The 20,982-nt window shown below is 41.2% G+C and overlaps 1 protein-coding gene across 1 annotated transcript in view; it reads right to left on the reverse strand.

The window, feature by feature from the left end:
- LOC115619163 (zinc finger RNA-binding protein-like) overlaps positions 1–20,220 on the reverse strand; it is a 69,700-nt gene extending 49,480 nt beyond the window's left edge. The window contains exons 1-3 of the mRNA XM_030511211.1: positions 20,184–20,220; positions 19,867–19,948; positions 1,091–1,373 (exon numbers count right to left, since the gene is read on the reverse strand). Coding sequence (XP_030367071.1) covers positions 1,091–1,373; positions 19,867–19,948; positions 20,184–20,220 — 402 coding nt within the window. The remainder of the gene's footprint in view (positions 1–1,090; positions 1,374–19,866; positions 19,949–20,183) is intronic.
- Between the last annotated feature and the right edge of the window lie 762 nt (positions 20,221–20,982).

Here is a 20,982-nt window from a genome sequence, read left to right on the forward strand (position 1 = left end):
AGTCTGGCACCATCCTCCTGGCACCCGCCTTTGAGATATTTATATGCATTAATGAGATCCCCTCTCAGTCTTCTCTAGACTAAACAGGCCCAGCTCCTGCAATCTCTCCTCATAAGAAAGATGCTCCAAACCTCTGATCATTCTCGTGGCCCTCCGCTGCTAAGTTTCTTTATTACCAAACTGAAGAGGAATACAAGTTACTGAGAGGATGTTGTTTCATATGACATTTAAGCCAGCAGAAAAAAGGGAAGTTGTCTGAGATACCATCACATCTCTCCTCACAGCCCTACACAATCTCACCTCCATCTCTTGCACTGGCATCATAAGTGTGCAGAATCAAGGAAATTCTGCAGAAGCCTGACAATCCTGTGGAAAGCTGCTACTTCTTTTTTGGTTGGTTAGATTACTGTAGGATCCTTATCCTGAACTGACCCACTGAAACACTGACAACTGCTAGATTCAGTGCAAAGCAGCAGCATCAAAGGTCAAGGCAAGATGAAAACAGACAACAGTTCCCTTTTGTAGAAGCCTGTAGCCACACATGGTTAGGCAATGGTCTCACAAATGGTATCTAAAACCTACCAAAAGGGTAGTTCCTCTCCTAGGGTAATCTTCTATCCTTTTACATTTGGTACTAGAGCTCCTGTGGCACCAAGGAATCTGACAAGGGAACTATTTCTATCTCCCACCAAAAATTTTTATTGGAACAGTTTTTTCATCTAAATCAGTTCCATGATCCAGTTTACCATATGCCACTTGAACACTTAGGCTAGCTGAGACAAGTGTTTCAGCAGTAGTTCACAAAATCATTTGGATTTGGATGCCAATTCATCGCTTATTGTGTGAATGTCTAAATCTTAGCTCCTGCAATACTACAGCTGATAATCCTCTATACATGTCATATGAGACTGCAGTCACTTCACATTCTATCAGTTTTAGCTATTAAGTAATTTGAGTTGCATTCAAATTGTGATTCATGGAAGAAAAAATATAAATATCACATTCTCTTACCCAAACAGGCCTCCTCCTTTTAAAATATAATTTAAAAATCACATAAGTAATTTTTTAAAAAATTTTTTTTTAAACACACCTGGTAATTCTGTGTAGTGACAGGAGGTGGTGGTGGTGGAGCTTCTTGTTGCCTCTGTGTATAACTATAATCCATAGCTGTGTGCGCTGTAGGATAGCCTCCATACGCGGCAGCTGTTGCAGCAGCTGCAACAGCTACTGGAGCAGGCCTGGCCATTGCAACTGTGGCTGCTGCTGGAGCATAGGCTGCAGTAACGGTGTGTGCAGCAACTGGTGCCTGGTGGACAGTGTAGCTAGCAACTGTAGTTGGATGGGAGTAGGCTACACCCGAAGCTGGCTGCTGGCTATATTGGAAAAAGACAGTACATAAATAATTAGATTAATTCAACATATTAAGCTAATGTCTAAACATTTCAAAATCACAGATTTGATTAATACTTGTCTGTTCTACAAACAGACCTGAAGCAGCTATTACACACTTTAATGGCTTTTATTACCTCTCTTCCACCCCCATTAAAAAGGCTATATCAATTTGAAGTTTCTGAGGATGCAGGCATATCACGCAGGTGATGACTTCTTAGCAAGGGGAGGGTGTTGTGTTCCACTGCTTGAAAAGAACCCAAGTCTTTCATTCAAATTAATACAGAAGCCTTACACTGTTATTTTTTCACGGCAAATAAGTTTTTAAGTGTTTTAGTAGTTCTTCAATAAAACTGACATACCTGTCAAATTAAGAAATAGACTACTTTTCTGTGAGAGCTCATTACTGACCTGCACTTGCATGATGTTGTTCAGTAAACCATATTAAAATAATGAGATTTTAAAGACTTCTGTGAAAATTAGCTTGGAACTCTTAATTTAAGGCAGACACACTTTAAATACACACCACCAATAATGGACTTTTCGCAAAAAAAATTAGAATTATAAAAGCTGGCCCCACTCACTCATACAGTGAGTCCACTGCCTCACAACATGAAACAGCAAAAGAACAATCAGATAGAGCAAGACGACTGCTAGGAGAGCTCTAGCAATCTTCTAGGCACATACTGAGACTAATCTGCTTCTCTTAAATTTGCAGGTAGGACATTCATATGTAGCTATTTCCTAACGATGAGTAAATACTAACACCGGAAATATAAAATAAAATATTATGTCTTCAAAGGCTTAATTATATGAATTGAAACCAATATTACTATCCTATACTGATCTACAACTGTGTATTATAATTAAAAGCATACAACATTTTTGGTCAAGGTTTTTTTTCTTCTCATTTCTGATTGGTTGGATGGGGTCTTTTTGGTGGGGTTTGTTGTTTTCTTATTTTTGGGATTTACTTTTTTTTTTTTTTAATTCAATTCGCAAAAATATCACTATTTGGAACAAAAATATGAAATGGGGATTGAGTGATTATTCTGAAATTTTTACTGCACTTCCTGCAATGCTTTTCAATAATATTTAAGAATCTCTATAATCTTGGGCTCCCCTGCCTTCTAGGGCTTTATCCCATGGAACCTTACTGAGCAGGTTCCTGAAGAGGTCGAAGTCTGCTCTCTTGAAGTCCAGGGCAGTGAGCTTTCTCCGTGCCCTTCTCACTGCCCTGAGGACCTTGAACTCCACCATCTTGTGATCACTGCAGCCAAGGCTGCCTTGGAGCATCACATTCCCCACCAGCCCCTCCCTGTTGGTGAGCACGAGGTCAAGTATGGCACCTCTCCTTGTTGGCTCCTCTATCACTTGCAAGAGGAAGTTGTCTTCCACACAATCAAGGAACCTACTGAATTGCTTGTGCCGTGCCGTCCCTCCAACAGATATCGGGGTGGTTGAAGTCCCCCGTGAGGGTAAGGGCTTGCGAGCGTGAGGCTGCTCCTATCTGCCTATAGAGGTCTTCATCCACAGAGTCCTCCTGATCAGGTGGCCTGTTGCAGACCCCCACAGTAATGTCCCCTGTCGCTGCCCTGACTTTAATCTTGACCCACAAGCTCTCGGTCAGCTCATCATCCATCCCCAGGCAGAGTTCCATACTCTCAAGCCAGTCATTGACATAAAGGGCCCCCCTCCCTGTCTGCCCAGTCTGTCTTTCCTAAAAAGCCTATAACCTTCCATTCCAACACTCCAGTCATAGGAGCCATCCCACCATGTTTCCGTGATGCCAATGATGTCATATCCCTGTAGATGTGCACGCATCTCTAATTCCTCTTGTTTATTCCCCATACTACGTGTGTTTGTGTAGAGGCATCTGAGCCGAGCTCCGAATAAAGCCGACTCATTGGCTGGAGCGGCCGAAGTAGCTCTGCATTGCTCTGAGCATTCATTACAGGTGCTGGCATCTGACTGGTAGGGTTGGGATGGATCAGTGCTCTCCTCCCCCAACGATTCTAGTTTAAAGCTGCTTTCACCAGCCTGGCAAGTGTCTGACCAAAGATGCTCTTCCCCTTCTTTGTCAGGCAGACCCCATCAGCCCTACAGGGTTTCACATCTCCATAGCACTATTAAAAGATAATTCAAAACCAATTCCATGCTTATCAAGGAGGTAGTATCCCCTACTTTTTAGAAGAAAATAGAAAAATGAAATCTCACTTGAAGCAAAGATACTCGGTGGCAAAGTGGAATTGCAGCATGGTTACGCTCAAAACCAAAAGGAACGAGAAGTTGCAGTATTTTTTTCCTAAAGACTGTGATATTCTCTTTGACATAACTACCAGAAACAAAGCACCTTTTAACTATAGATACTAATATTTTTGCAAAAGGCACTTCCATAACTCCCTCGTGTTTAGTAATTTTATTACTTTTTTTAAGAAAAACTGATTTTGTCATTTTAATTACAGCAGAACCCATTAACTTCAATATATTAAAAAAAATAATCTTACAGCAGAAACATACTGAGAAAATATTATTGGACTTACATGCCTGGACTCCACCTTCTTCCCATCTTAGGCCCCTGATTGCTTAAAAGACCACTTGCATTCCATCCAAATTTAATTCAGTTGTGAGCTGTACTCACAATTATGTTTCATTTTATTTTCATCTTCTTAGCATAACAGCGGAAGGAAAAGACCTGAACCACTCTCATGTAGCTCCCACCACTGCTTGAAACGATTCGTCCTACTTGATGTATATAGGCAGTTTTCTCTGTTTTGTCAGTTTAAGGTGAGAAATCAGACTCCAGCAAAAAAAATCAGGAAGACTATTTTATAATGGTAAAAGTGAATGACAATCTATAAAATTAGGCTGCATTATCTACATATCTAATGGTACAGAAGTGTAAAACATTCAAAAGTTCTGAGGTAATTCACATTATCATATGTATCTACTAAAAAGACATTAAATTCAGAAAATGGGCAGCAGACTATTTAACTCTGACTGCACTTGAACACATCAACAGTTTAATACTGCCAACAAGGAAAAGTCTTGCTCCATCCTATCTCCACTCTCGTTCTTCCCTCCTCCAATATACCAAACCTAGCTACGCCATCCTATTTCATCCCTAGTGCTAGTTCTGCTACTTGTCAAGCTATTCAGTGCACTGATTTAACTCAATCGAGCAGAAAACTATGAGGTTTTGGGGGTTTTTTTGCTAGGCTGATTTTCTAACATGGTAGAAATGTTAGAAATATTGGAGCTCACAAAAACAGTCTGCTGAGTGCCAGAACCCGCATAAATTATATGTATGGAAGCGGGGGGGGGGGAGGAATGAGAGGATGAGAGGGAGAGAACCACCTCTACCAGCTCCTTCTCTACAATTCTTCTACTAACTTCTACCTTAAGTAATAATTTTCTATACTGCACCACACCAAGTATTTCAACTTAGTCCCAATAAATAAAACTCCAAAAGACTTAGGCACCTGATAAAGTTGCTAGAGCAGCAATAAAATGCAGTATGTCAGCTGAGCTATGGTAACAAACCACATGTGAGTTCTTGACCACAACAAAGAAAGTAATTCAGTTAAACTTAATCCTGCAACACAGTGGGAAAAAGTTGAACCAAATTACAAGCAGACAGAGAAGCTAACTGATTGACCTGGTAACTTCGCCAGGGTTTTTTTGTAGGTCAATTCTTCTCTTTCCCAAAATAAATTCTAATATCCTTGGGATGATTTGCATGATTGGAGCGCTGCAATGGATGGCTACAGGCTCTTCAGAAGGGATAGGCAAGGAAAGAAAGGTGGTGGGGTTGTGTTGTATGTCAGGGAGTGCCTCGACTGCCTGGAACTTAATGTTGTGAGAAGGTTGAATGTTTGTGGGTGAGGATCAGGGGGAAGGCCAACCAAGCAGATATCCTGGTAGGAGTCTCTTATAGACCACCTAGCCAGGATGAAGCTACGGATGAAGTGTTCTTCAAGCAACTGGGAGAAGTTTCACGATCGCTAGCCTTTGTTCTCACAGGGGACTTCAACCTACGAGATGTCTGCTGGAAGTACAATACAGCAGAGAAGAAACAATCCAGGAGGTTCTTAGAGGGTGTGGAAGATAACTTCCTGACCCAGCTGGCGAGTGAGCCAACTAGGGAAGACGCCTGGCTAGATTGGCTGTTCACAAACAGAGAAGGACTGGTGGGTGATGTGATGGTTGGAGGCCGTCTTGGGCAAAGTGATCACGAAATGATTGAATTTTTAATCCTTAGAGAAGTCAGGAAGAAGATCAGCAAAACCACCACGTTAGGCTTCGAGAGGGCTGACTTTGGCCTGTTTAGGATGCTGGTTGGCAGGATTCCCCGGGAAACATTACTGAAGGACAAAGGGGTCCAGGAAGGCTGGACACTCTTCAAGAATGAAATCTTCAAGGTGCAGGAGCAGGCGGTCCCCATGTGCCAAAAATCAAACCGTCGGGGAAGAGACCAGCCTGGCTGAACAGGGAGATATTGCTGGAACTCAGGTAAAAAAAAAAAAAAAAAAAAAGAGAGAATCTATCACCTGTGGAAGAAGGGACTGTCAACCCACTAGGAGTACAAGGATGTTGTTAGATTATGTAGGAAGAAAATTTTCTCATTTCTAAGGCATAGCTGGAACTAAATCTGGCCACCACCATAAAAGAGAATAAACCATATTTTTACAAATACATTAGCAGTAAAAGGGGGACCAAGGGAAACCTCCATCCTTTACTGGATACCGGGGAAACCTAGTCACCAAGGATGAGGAAAAAGCTGAGGTACTTAACGCCACCTTTGCCTCAGTCTTTAATAGTCACACCAGCCATCCTCAGGGTACTCAGTCCCCTGAGCTGAATGGCAGAGATGGGGAGCTGATGGAAGTCCCCATAATCCAAGAGAAAATGGTTAGTGACCTCCTGTTTCCCTTAGACGTACACAAGTCTATGGGGCCGGATGGGTTCCACCCAAGAGTGCGGAAGGAGCTGGCAGAGGAGCTTGCTAAGCCACTCTCCATCATTTATCAGCAGTCCTGGTCTAGTGGGCAGGTCCCAGAGAATTGGAGGTTGGACAATGTGACGCCTCTCCACAAAAAGGGCAGGAAGGAAGACCCCAGAAACTACAGGCCTGTCAGCCTGACCTCAGTGCCGGGGAGGGTCATGGAGCAGATTATCCTAAGTATGATCACACAGCATATGCAGGAAAACCAGAGGGGAGGGCCAGGCCCAGTCAGTATGGGTTCATGAAGGGCAGGTCCTGCTTGACCAACCTGATCTCCTTCTACAACAAGGTGACCCGCCTGGTTGATGAGGGAAAGGCTGTGGACATCATCTATTTGGGCTATAGTAAAGCATTTGACGCTGTCTCTCACAGCATTCTCCTGGAGAAACTGGCTGCTCGTGGCCTCTGGATGGGTGTATTCTTCTCTGGGTTAAAAACCGGCTAGATGGCCGAGCCCAAAGAGTGGTGGTGAATGGTGTCACATCTAGTTGGGGACCAGTCACTAGTGGCGTCCCTCAGGGCTCGGTGTTAGGACCAGTGTTGTTTAATATCTTTATTGATCATGTGGATGAGGGGATCGAGTGCACCCTCAGTAAATTTGCAGACGACACCAAGTTGGGCAGGAGTGTTGATCTGCTGGAGAGTAGGAAGGCTCTGCAGAGGGATCTGGACAGGCTGGATCAATGGGCTGTGGACAATAGTATGAGATTCAACAAGGCGAAGTGCCAGGTCCTGCACTTGGGCCACAACAACCCCATGCAATGCTACAGGCTTGGGGAAGAGTGGCTGGAAAGCTGCCTGGTGGAAAAGGGCCTGGGGGTGCTGATTGACGGCTGGCTGAAGATGAGCCAGCAGTGTGCCCAGGCAGCCAAGGCGGCCAACAGCATCCTGGCTTGTATCAGAAATAGTGTGGCCAGCAGGGCCAGGGAAGTAATAAGCCCCCTGTAGTCGGTACTGGTGAGGCTGCACCTCAAATAACTGTGTTCAGTTCTGGGCCCCTCACTACAAGACAGACATTTGAGGTGCTGGAGTGGGTCCAGAGAAGGGCAACGAAGCTGGTGAAGGGCCCAGAGCACAAGTTTTATGAGGAACAGCTGAAGGAACTGGGGTTGTTTAGTCTGAAGAAGAGAAGGCTCGGGGGGACCTTATCACTCTCTACAACTACCTGAAAGGAGGATGGAGTGAGGAGGTGGCTGGTCTCTTCTCCCAAGCAACAGGACAAGAGGAAACAGCCTCAAGCTGCACCAGGGGAGGTTTAGACTGGATATTAGGAAAAATTTCTTCACCAAAAGGGTAGTCAGGCATTGGAACAGGCTGCCCAGGGAAGTGGTAGAATCACCATCCCTGGAAGTGTTCAAAAAAACCCCGTGTAGATGAGGCCCTTAGTGACATGGTTTAGTGGTGGACTTGGCAGTCCTGGAGTAATGGTTGGACTTGATGATCTTAAAGGTCTTTTCCAACCTAGTTGATTCTATGATTAGCATCTTTGAGTTCAAGGAATTCTAGTGCTCTTCATATGAAAAGATACACAATTCAACTGCCTTTACTAACTAGGCAGAGCTTAAAAAAATAAAAATCACAGAATAATTTAGGCTGAAACAAAGATTTGGAGGTCATCTGTTCTAACCCTGTGCTCAAAGCACAGCTTATTTTGAAGTTACATTAGGTTTCTCGGGACTGCAAGTCCAGTCAGGTTCCAGTCATCTCCAAGAATGGAGATTGCAAGACTGCTCTAGACAACATGTTCCAGCGTCTGAGCACCCTTGCTGTCAAGAATTTTTTTCCTTAGTTTATGAAGGATTCAGTTTCAAAAGCAAATGAGTTCTAGACCAACATTTACTTAAAGCAAACCCAGTTTGTGATCATTCAATTCAAGGTAACTTCATATTACAATTCTTACAGTGTTTTAGCTTACTATCAAAATAAACGCCGTTCTTTGATTTAAGAAGTTACAGGCAAAGGACTTGGCAGCTTCAAATCTTACTCTGCTGTATTGCTCTAATAATACCTCTTCTGTCAGAGATTTTAAAAAAGAATATATTTAATTCATACCACACCGATTTCTTTAGCCGATCATAATAGTAACAGTGCTTCCCCACCGAGCTCACTTTAATTTCTATTTTCTAGGAACAACACGCATTCTTCAATACTCATCATCTGGCTCGTATTTGTTTCACTGTGTTTTTGCTATCCCAGCCACAGCCAGTTTACAGTCTACATGTCACACTCAATTGTTCTGTAGATGTATGTTTCAGTCAACTACAGAAGGTCGTTTCCAGCACCTTACCTAATGCTTTTTGTCTCTCCCTGCCTGCCCTAAACTGCTACATGCATATCCCCCATTTCCCTATGCTCTTTGCTTCCTCCTCCCAAATAAGCTTGCTTCTATTCAGAAGTTTTACACCCCACTGTATACCTAGCTTGCTCTCATCTTCCACATCTTACCTAAAGAACCTCAAGATCAAGAGAATTAATTCTTTACACACAATTATTGTACTACAGTGCATGAGAAAAGTATGTTTTGTAAAACACCTTTGACTCAAATCTTTGAATGACAACTAATTTCTACTGACATTAATGATGGAAAATACTAGTCTTCCTGATGCATTAGTATCAGGAAAAGTGCCACATATTATGAAATACCACTATGATATTAAACCTCCTAGATAAGACTGACAGCAGTGAGCTGTGACCATGTATCTTTCTCCACACTAATCTCCAATTCCATGTCAGTCTGATTTTCTGCGGAGTGAAGGGTCACACTGACTCACAATCCTGCAGAATTCATTCCAGAGCAAAGGCCACAGCAAAAGTTAGCCTTGTCTATGTTGCTATCTGATGTTCTGATGTATGAAACTCCTTTCACCAAGTGAAATGAAGTTTTCCCAAGACAGGTGCATGTTTTGCTTTGATATTTTGCAAGCTGGACATAAGACTAATACTGCAGCTACTTTCATGGTATCAACATTTAATATTGCTGTGTACACTCAGAACTGTGACTCTGAAACATGTAAACATCTTTTTCCCATTTGCATATTCTAAGTCCCCATTCCAAAACACTAAGGCATCAGAGTTAAGATCTCCCTGCCTAATTCTACACCACAAATTAAGCTATAGTATAGCTTAAAAAAAAAAAAAAAAAAAAAAAAAAGTATAATTCTAGGTAGATATTTAGCCTGGAAAAGTCCAGCCTGAACACTTACATTTCGCCAAATTGTATTAAAACACCAGGAGCAAAAAGTCCACACCCTGAGAACAAGCTCTAAAATGTAAGGTGTTAGCCATCACTGCTCCACATTAGTTATTAAAATAACTATATTAATTCTTTCATATTTCTGTTAGTAATTTTTGTTCCCTGTTTCAAACCCCCAAATATTCAAGAAGCAATTAAAAATCTTTTCTGGACTGCACAAAGATCATAGAATAGTTTGGGTTGGAAGGGACCTTCAAAGGTCATCTAGTCCAACCCCCCTGCAATTAGCAGGGATATCTTCAACTAGATCAGGTTGCCCAGAACCACACTCAGCCTGGCCTTGAATGTCTCCAGGGATGGTGCATCCACCACCTCTCTGGGAAACCTGTTCCAATATTTTACCACCCTCATTGTAAAGAATATTTTCCTCACATCCAGCCTGAGTCTCCCCTCTTTTAGTTTAAAACCATCACCTCTCGTCCTATCTATCGCAATAGGCCCTGCTAAAAAGTCTCTCCCCATTTTTCTTATGGGCCCCTTTTAAGAACTGAAAGGCTGCAATAAGGTCTCCCCGGAGTCTTCTCTTCTCCAGGCTGAAGCCCAACTCTCTCAGCCGTTCCTCATAGGAGAGGTGCTACATCCCTCTGATCATTTTTGTGGCCCTCCTCTGGACCCTCTCCAAACAGGTCCATGTCTTTCCTGTACTGAGGGACTCCAGAGCTGGATGCAGTACTCCAGGTGGGGTCTCACCAGAGCAGATCTTCAACAAGCAAACTAAGCAAACTGTAGCAGTGTTTTCTATATAGAAAAAGAAATATGGGCTTCCAAATTGAAAAAAGATGGCAGCACACCTAATATTATTTTAAGTCAGATGCTGGTTAGGAGGCAGAAAGTGCTGATCAATAGCAATTAATGAAGTATTGGCATCCCCTTAGCAAAATATTGTTCTCCAGTTCCAAAACTACACGGGTTTAATTTAAATAGCTATTTAATAGAGGTTTGCAAATGAGCAACATTCTTACACACAAAAAAGAAAGCTTAGATGAGAACTTGTATTATAATTAGATCTAAAATAGCAGAATCCTCACTTGTTTGGTACTTTTATATAGTGACACTGATAGAAGGTCTGGATGGAAATCACGGGAATGTGATTTATCAGCCCAAAAATGACAGAGAATTGAGAGCATTTAAATTTAAGAAACAAATACTAAATTATCTTCTGGAGAACACTCTTTTCTTGTCTTTTTTCATTTCCAGCTATTGGCCTTTTCTAGTAAAGAAGTGTTGAGGTTTCTTGGGTTTGGGTTGTTGGTTGTTTTTGGGGTGGGTTTTTTTGTTTGTTTGTTTTTTTTGGTTGGTTGGTTGGTTTGTTTTGGTTTTTTTAAGTAGAAAGCTTTATTTATTGCTGCACATTAACAATATCAAGAAAATACAATACTTTGATATAACGCTATCTATTTTGTCAGGTAATAACTTCAGGTGACTTAAGATTGTAAGATATTTTATTTTCCACATTAGGATATTTGTGAAGTTATGCATTAAAAAACTTAAGGTATCTGTAGCAATTATTGTCAGAGGAATACACTTGCAGAAAAATGCAGTCTATTTCCATATAAGATATACAGCACTTAAGAGGTATATATAGAGGAAAGCACATAAAAGATTCCCTATAAGCCTTGCTTTTCATCACACTGATTTAATTAAAAAACAAAAATGAATTCTAATTCATGTGCACATAAGCTGAAGGAATAAAAAAATGCTGATCTCCAGTGCATCTTCTGTACTAATAACCAACACACGCATTAACACTGCTGCTATTCCAGCTCTGTTTAGAGCAATGAACACTGAAAACTCTCTTCCTAGAGGCAAAGGACATTTAAATATTCCCCCCCCCCCCCCCAAGAGTGCTATTTTGATAGAGAGTTACAATCAGGACTAAACCCAATTTTGTCTACCCAAACTCCCCGCTTCCTCAGAAATGACAACTTCTAAAACATATTTATTTCTTGCAGGTTTATTTGCATGCAAATGCAGAAGTGATTTTTCAGGCTGGCTTAGCACAACACTTAAGTGACTCTTAAAAATAATTTTAAAAATACAAATATCTTGAACTAAAACAAAAGTAAAAACCAACCAAACAAAAAACCCTCACACTAATTAAGCTTTATTGCTCAAATTCTAACTCTTAGGAATATTTGAACATTTTAGCCTTAAGGAAACCATATTTATTGAGACCTAACTGCCAGATTGCTCAAAGTTTCGTAGATAACTCTATTAGTCAGAATAGCAAAAAAAAATACAATTTTGCAGTTTTTCTTTCAGGGATATGAAGACTGAAACAAATATGACTCTCCAAAAACTGAAAGCACTACAACCTGCTGCTTCTTCAGTTTCTAACCTAGGAAGAGGCACTACCGAGTAATTGGTCAGATGAAGTTTCAGGTGTGTTAATGAAACCTGGGCAGAGTAAAGTAAAACCAAAATAATAATAATCATCATCAACATAATAATCATAATCAAATTAGCTTTTTTCACCTAAACACACTTGACAATAAACAGCATAAAATGGCTAAATGAAATATTACACTACTATGTTGAATATTAGAAAACTTCTGTTTTTCTAGAGCCTGTCACTCACTATAGGCATAAAATTTTGAAGACAATGTATCTTTTTTAGATCTTTAATGAAAATTATTATTTCCCATTTTACAACTTTGTGAACAGAACATTGTTTGTAATGCAATTCACTAGACATGAAGGCATGCACATGTGCAATCCTCTCTTGAATTCTGTTAAATTTTAGCAGCTCCTGGTAACATATTCTATGGTTTAACTACATGTGACCTAAAAAAGACAGTAAATTTGAGTTTCCCTTCCTTTTTTCTAAAAACATCCTTGTCTCATTCTACTAAAACAAAAAAAACCAAACACCCAACCAACTGGTAATGGATACATACTATCAATAACTCGTCTCGAAGATGAATGTCCTCATGTTTTCAATACACCCTTACTGCTTTGTTCATCTTCACATTTAGTCTCACTCCCCGATTGAAATCAAATCAAATTCTGCAATGTTTTCCTCACTGTACATCACAACATAACTGCAAGTGTCTGCAACAGTGATGTAAATATATGCTCTGTATCTACCTCTTTATTCAGTTGCACACAATGGACAGCATGATGTCTATACCACTTCCTTCATTATCAAAACTTTGATTTTATTCAAGTCTAGTTAATAGCCATGTTCACAATGATAACACCAGACAAAAAGAACTGAACTTGAGATGTTATGTGTGCCTGAAAATGTACCAACTACTAACATTTTCCCTGTCAAAAATCACAGAATGGTTGAGGTCGGAAGGGACCTCTGGAGGTCATCTGGGGGTCCAATCCCACTCAAGCAGGGCCACCTAGAGCCAGTTGCCCAGGACTATGTCAAGACAGCTTTTGAATATTTCCAAGGAGGGACACGCCACAAGCTCCCTGGGCAACCTGTGCCAGTGCTCAGTCACCCTCACAAAAATAAGAGTGTTTCCCGATATTCAGAGAGAGAGAACCTCCTGTGTTTCAGATAGTGCCCATTGCCTCTGGTCCTGTCACTGGGCATCGCTGAAAAGAGCCTGGCTTTGTCCTCTTTGCAATCTCCCTTCAGGTATTTACATACATTAATAAGATCCCCCACTGAGCCTTCTCATCGCTAGGCTAAACAGTCCCAGCTCTCTCAGCCTTTCCTTGTAAGAGAGAGGCTCCAGTCCCTTCGTCATCTTTGTGGCTCTATTGGACTCTCTCCACTATGTCCATGTCTCTCGCACTGGGGAGCCCAGAACTGGATACAAGACTCCAGGTGTGGCCTTACCAGTGCTGGCTTAGAGAGGAAGGATCAGCTCCCTTAACCTGCTGGCAATACTTTGTCTAATGCAGCCCAGGATGCCATTTGCTGCCCTTGCTGCCTTTGCTACAAGGGCACATTGTTGGCTCAAGTTCAACTTGGCATTCACCAGAACCCCCAGGTCCTTTTCTGCCAAGCTGCTTTCCAGCTGGGTGGCCCTGGCATATATTAGTGCATGGGGCTGTTCCTCCCCAGGTGCAGGACTTTGCATTTCCCCATGTTGAATTTCACGAGGTTCCTGTCAACCCATTTCTCCAGCACAACCCTCTGGCACATCAGCCACTGCTCCCAGTTTTGTGTCATCAGCAAACTTGCTGAGGGTACACTCTGCCCCATCATCCAGATCATTAATGAAGATGTTTGTTAAGCAGAAAAAATGCTAAAATTGGCAAGTTCTCTATAAAAGGAAAGAAGCTTCACTAATATGGAAAATTGTATTCAATTCTTAAAACATTCCATATTTCCTGCCTTAAGCTACTACTTTGCTTTTCTAGGTACCAATAATGTAACTCCACTTTAACCTACCATTGTTGCATTTAAGTAGCAGACAAAATTTTACACATAATTTAACACCCCAGAGTTAAGCCTACAACCATCAATCCATTTTGAGGTTACAACTACAAAGGACGTAACTATACCATTAACAGAAAAGCTTCCCCAAGTGCTTGGTTCCTAAAGACATGAGCCTATTGCAAATTTAAACTAGTTGGCAGACTTCCCTCCTAAAAATGTCAAAGGCTCCTCTGATTAGTGAGGTACCTCACATCCCAAGACCCCTATAAAACTGTATATTCCCAAAACTATGTAAGGTATGCAATTTTGTTTATCTAGTTAACAGTAGCACACATCTGCATTTGTTTGTTAATAACCCCTCATATATTTGCTTTATTCTTCTGTTTTTCCCATTAACCATTTGTATTCCTTATTATCCTAGTTTCCAATGACACAGGAATTTTGATATTCTATAAACTGTTACTTTGAATACACAGGAATTCTCAGTAGCCAACTTATTCATCTACAGCATTTCATCTGTAGATGAAAAGGCTCCTCCTTTCCTCCCCAATTACCACCACCACCTCTGTCTCTTCATCATTACTCAACTGTAGCACTGGCATACAGCCCATGTTAACAAACCCAGAGCCCCTTACTGCCTTTCTAATGTTGGCACATGTTTTTCAGAGCAGGACCTCACTGATTTGAAGATAAGTCTATCAAAAATCTTTTTATAAACAGCAGTAACTTACTGGAGGCTTCTAGTGTATGCTAAATAAGCTAGAAAGGCATGTTTAAGATATTCTTAAATGCTAACATAGATTGAACAAAGGAGAATCGACACCATGCAGCTCAATTCTATCCAGTGAAGTAGTCCCTTTTGCTAAAAATGCATATCCTTTAAGGCGCAATGCAACTCAAGACAGCATGGGCATAATATTCACAGAAAGCAAGCATTTAGAGTTTTTGCACTATGATATATGTATATCTATCCTATGATAAAACTATGATTAATTTCATTCCCCATGCATTTTAGAATGGAGTGCGTATAACACAACACAGTAAGTTGAATAAATGTTTTTCTTAACATAAGTTTAAGTCTATGTTGTAGTTTAACCCCAACTAGCAACTAAGTACCACGCAGCCACTTGCTCACACACTCCCTCAGTGAGACGGGTAGGAAAATCAGAGAAAAAGTAAAACCCATGGGTTGAGATAAGAACAGCAGCAATTGTCCGCTTCCAGCTAACTCCCCCCAGTTTATATACTGGGCATGACATGCTGCGGTATGGAATACCCCTTTGGCTAGTTCAGGTCAGGTGTCCTGGCTGTGCTCCCTCCCAGCTTCTTGTGCCACTCCTCACTGGCAGAGCATGAGAGATTGAAAAGTCCTTGATCAGGGTAAGCACTACTTAGCAACAACTAAAACATTGGTTTGTTATCAATATTATTCTCAGATTAAAGGCAAAACACAGCACTGTACTAGCTACTATGAAGAAAATTAACTATCTCAGCTGAAAACAGGACAGTCTAGTGGCACATTTTTGCTCCAGAATAAGTTTGAAGTCCTACTCAGTATTGTCCCTCTCTTCCTGTTGTCCACCAGTACAAGTCTGAATTATGTTTAGTGATACTTTAAGCTTGGGCTAGTAGGCCTGCATGGATTACAGCCCTGACATCTCTGAAAGACAGAATACTTTTGAAACCAGAAGAGGTAACTAGGGCAAACACTGAAGACAAAAGTAATTAGAAGTACTAGCAAATGTGAAAGAAACACTCCACCCTCAAGCAATTCCCAATAGCCAACTTATCCATCCACAGCATTTCACCTTCCTTTGCTGTTCTGCGCCAGTCTCAAATATCCTGTAACATCATGCACTGCACTTGAATGCCAAACTAGCTATAATTGCAAGAGTTTACTTCCATATGGCTGCCTAGAAGACTGCATCTTAACCTAAACTCACAGGCATTGTGATTGGTTCTGGACCCTAACTGCTACAAATGTCTATCTGTGAAGGCTCTCCACGCTTAGAATTGCTATCAAGTAGTGTGAATATTACTAAGTTAACAAATCACTCATAACTACCAGGAATCTCCTATCTGCGACCTGTCTCATTAGAGCAGCAACACAGTATGAACATCACTAAGATGAAACTCAGACACTCAAAGATTCTTTACTTTAACAGAAACCAAAAAGGTTGAGACCACCACATTTGCACACTTCTCTGTCCAAACATTTCTTATATGTCCCTATCCCTCCATCAGCATCCCCACATTTCAGTCAGACAACTTTAAAATAAAAGCATAACTACACCTCTTCTCCAGCACTGAATCAAGAACACTAATACTTTTTACACATGAAAGCCAAGCCAGTATTAGGTTGTTCATTTCAAACTGAACAAATACACAGTGGTTGAGGTGGCCTAAAGAGCATGCACACACAAAGTAAAGAGGACTAGTATCACCAAATTCCAAATTTATTTTAGGCACCTAAATAGATGGATTAATACAGTTACTTAAGTAACAGATGAGTTTTGTGCTGCACACAGGCTTATAACCTTAGGCCCCAATACCACCACTAACAGAAAGTACAAATGTATTGCAATATTCAGAAAAGTTTCCTGTATCAGTATTTGCATAATCTAATGCTTCTCTCATTAAGTCATGATGTTATTACTGGGTAGTACACACAAAGAATTTTGAATGAGCAGCACAGCAGGAAATTTTATGCAGTGACAACACTGAAATAAAGAAGAATGCTTCTAATCCATTATTTACAGGTTTAAAAGGGCACAGCTCTTTTGCTGCCTTTGATTATGAGTTAAGATTTCAAATGTGCTTTATGAAAACTAGTATTTATGAACTAATAAAAACAGACATCTATTCCATTTCTTATCTAGTCAATTTAGGAAACTATACTGCTTACACTGTTACAACAGTAAATACACTATCAACTCCTTCACACACTACTAATGAATTTCCCAAATCCAAGAGCTAACATCTGAGCAGCTACCAATCTGGCCTTTATAACTGCTTCAAATATCAGTATTTAATGTTAAGACTATACTCCTTGGACAAATTTTAATTAAAATTTAACGTGAAGGATGAAGGAGTATTTAAATGATCCACCATGGCCACACATAAACTAGAACCACAGGAAAACACAGTGATTTCTATGCCAATAATAGCTTCATCATCTTTTCAATTGTTGATTTTAAGAAACTATTTCCTTGAACCCAATAGTTCTAATACATTGTCCCTTCACTACTATCAATGCAAATTAGAATATTGTCATTTTGAGAAACTGGAATTCCAACGGAGTCTATACTGGTCTACAGCAAGTCTAGAATTAAATACAGAAAACCTTTACTACAAACACCTTTCAAATGGTTAGTATAGCAGATTTTTCTCCTTTGAAATTATTTCTCAGAAACTATTTAGACTCTGATGCAAATTTGTTTTTGTTTTTTTTTCTTCTGCATTTCTCCAGATGAAGATTTAACAGTTTCATACTTTGAGATATTCCAAGAAAGGCTTGTGTCCTAACAAGAATTGCACAGATTTTTTGCACTTAACTAAGTGCTGAAATCAACAGGTTTCAATATATTATCATTAGGGAGCACTGACTGAGATTCTTTTAAAGTTGCAGGCTAAAGTTCTCCCAGTGCATCAGAATTTTTGTCAAGAGAGAACCCCCAAAAATGTGACTAATAATGTGTTTATTACGAAAGTTTCTGTTACTTGCTATAAGAACTACAGCACTAGGACTTCTAAATAGCATATATCAAAAAACTAAGATCTTCAGTTTCATTCTGATTCTTCTTCAGTCTGATGCGCCCTCCTAAAACAAATTGCTATTTTGAGCAACTTTCTTAAAATCCTTGAATTATTCCTAGGGCCAGAATTTTTTAATTTTTTTTTTTTTTTTTTGAGACTCGCCTACGCATTAACTATACAAATAAACATCCATTCCTATTCCCTATTATCCTAGTTTCCTAATGACACAGCAATTTTGTTATTCTATAAACTGTTACTTTGAATACTGGCAACAATCTTAGAGGACTTGTTGCAATATTAAATCTTTTATTATCGTCCCCTACCACCCACATCTTTCTCAGATATACTAGAGAGGAATATACATTTTGTAGCACTCTAAACAAGCTACTAAAGACCTGCCAAATCTGCTTCATCAATGTAAGCTCCTTTTTAGACATTTTTAAGCGACTCCCATGTTTTCTCCTCAAAACATTAAACTCATTCATATGAAAGGACTACACCAATTACTGTGTCTCTTCACTTTCAGATGCTGTAAACATACAAGCCATTTATAGGTTGCAGTCTTTTACTGATAAGCAAATGGAATAGTATCTTGTGCTTGTGACAGCAAAGGAAAAAGCTTCTTTCAATCAGTTTTTTTGTTTTCTCAAGGACACATTTAGGATTAACTATGAAAACAACTTTAAACTTGAAATTTATTCCAGTTATTTGTTTTATATTGCAATTTAAAAGGAAATTTCAAATGAGTTGTTCAGGTTCTTAAGTCTATAGACCACCTCATTCCACAATAAAAGGAATAATAATTTTTAAAAATTAATCTCCAAAATTGCAGATATTTAGATCTCAGTTTATTATTCATTTAAAGGTTATTTACTTACAAAAAAAAAAAAAAATCCTCTATGCTATTTAGAAACTCCTTCATACCCCATGACAACCCAGTTTCAAATTTCACTATAACTGTCAAGTAAAACATAAACATACTGTGAACATCTTATCTTAAAAGAACAAGGCAAGCTAAGCTTAATCCTCTCCTTTAAGTATTATACATTAGAGTAAATGAAAGTTAGTGTACTTTATGTCCATTTCAAGGAAAGAATAGATTGGGAGTCATTCCAAGACCCCTATAAAACTGTATATTCCCAAAACTATGTAAGATATGCAATTTTGATTAGCTAGTTAACAGTAGCACACATCTGCATACATTTTTTAATAACCCCTAATATATTTGCTTTATTCTTCTGGTTTTCCCATTAACCAAGAGTTAGGAGTCAAAGAAGATCTTTATCACAGATTTATTATTTCAGAAAAAGCAAGATAATAGATGCTACCACTTACTTTTTAACACACTGATACACACTTTGGACGCACAGAGTGCAAAGATACAAAGATTTAAGGTGGTATGTCTATATAAGATGTATGGTTACAGGTCCCTGAGCTCCACTATAAGTCCTGGTCTTAGATATCAAAGTAGGAAATCTTTTTAAAAGGTGCCTGGCCCCAAAAGTACCTTTTCTACTTTCTGAGAGACATTAATTATAACATTGCTTCAGTGGAATGAGAGTCCCCCCTGTATTTTCTGATGCTTCAGCTCTTCCCTTATCCATCCAGTCTCCCATAGGTTGGGTTGGTGTAATTCCGTCCTCCCATACTGACATAGGGGGAAGCAAAGACTTGGGGAGCATGCCCCATCTTCCCTGAAGCTGAAGGGCCTGGGGGCAGCAGACAGTAACTCGCTGGTGTTGTTGACTGCAAGTAGCCATTTAAATTTAAGGGCCTTGAGACCTGATACTGCCACTCATTCTCCTCCTCCTCCGTGGTGCCCGGCTCCACCTTCCCACCTTTACACCACTAGGGATAAATGGAGACCCTTACCAGGAAGGACAATAAGAAAACACACCCGCGGGCAGGGCAGGCAAGCAGATAGGTCCCAAGCACAACCATCCCGGAAAAGCGGGGCGCAGAAGAGACCCCCATACGGGGAATGGGAACAGTCCCGAGCACTCACCCCCGAGGGGGCAGGGAGATCCCGGTCTGGGACGCGGGACCGGAGGCGAAGAGGGTGGCTCCGGACCCGGACAGGGGGAGGAGCGGGGCAGGACAGTGAGGGGTCGCGGCGGTTACCTATACTGGGCAGCCCCGCTATGGGTGAAACCAAAGTAGTTGCCGGTGGCCATTTTGGCATCTTCTCCCAGCCGGCTGGGCACTGTGGCGACGATAACCAGGCGACGGCCGAGGTCATGACAGGAGGTCCAGCGGGGGGAGGGGAGGGGAATAAGGGACAGACAAACAAGAGACGAAAAGAGCGCGCAAGCGCCAGGTCAGACACAACGCCTCAGACCCACCCACCCCCCCTCCGTGCGCAGGCCACGTCCCCTCCCCCTCACCGCCGCCCCCCCCGCGAGCACGAACACACGTAAACACCGAGCGCCGTTACTTACCATAGGTGAACGAAACTACCGGACATATAGGAATCATGAGTCCAAGCTAGCGGCGAAAACAGCGGCTGAACGCTGAACTATCACTATTTTTTTTTATTTTTTTTTTCTTCTTCTTCTCCTCCTCCTCCTCCTCCTCCTCCTCCTCCTCCTCGTCACTACCGCGCCCACTCCCTACGGCTGCACACCTACGGCGGATTACAGCCGGAGCCACGCGCACGCGCGAAATGTGTGAGAGGCCACTGGGAATTGTAGTCCGACCCAAGACTATGCCCCCTTCACCCCGCTCGCAGAAGAGGGCGCTTGGTGCCGCGGGAGCGAATCATGTGCGCATGCGCGGGATGCGCAAAGGCTCTTGGGAACTGTAGTCCTTCTTCCTGAAGCCCAGGCATGAGGGAGAGCTGCTCTTAAAGGAGCGCTGCACGTAGCGCCCGTCTGCCCCCTCCCTCCCTTCCTCCCTTCCTCCCTTCCTCCCTTCCTCCCTTCCTCCCTTCCTCCCTTCTTCCCTTCCTTCCTTATCCCCTGTTCTGAACCTACAGTCACACCACACCTGTACCCATGGACTCATGTTGCAAAGATAGAGTCAGTTTCTTATTCTTGCCTGCAAAGGGACAACACACCACAGAAGGTAGCTCAAGTAACAGAAATCTTGGTGGAACAGGTCATCACCACCCTTGCCACATACTGGTGTTTGTCCCCACGCACGTACTGCATGTGTCAGTATTTACCAGCTTTCCTATGCAAACACATTATCAGCTGAAGACTGACATACACAGCAGGTATCTAGTTAGCACTCCTGCAA

This window comes from Strigops habroptila, chromosome W, assembly GCF_004027225.2.
Source record: "Strigops habroptila isolate Jane chromosome W, bStrHab1.2.pri, whole genome shotgun sequence".
In the NCBI taxonomy this organism is placed as follows: domain Eukaryota; kingdom Metazoa; phylum Chordata; class Aves; order Psittaciformes; family Psittacidae; genus Strigops; species Strigops habroptila.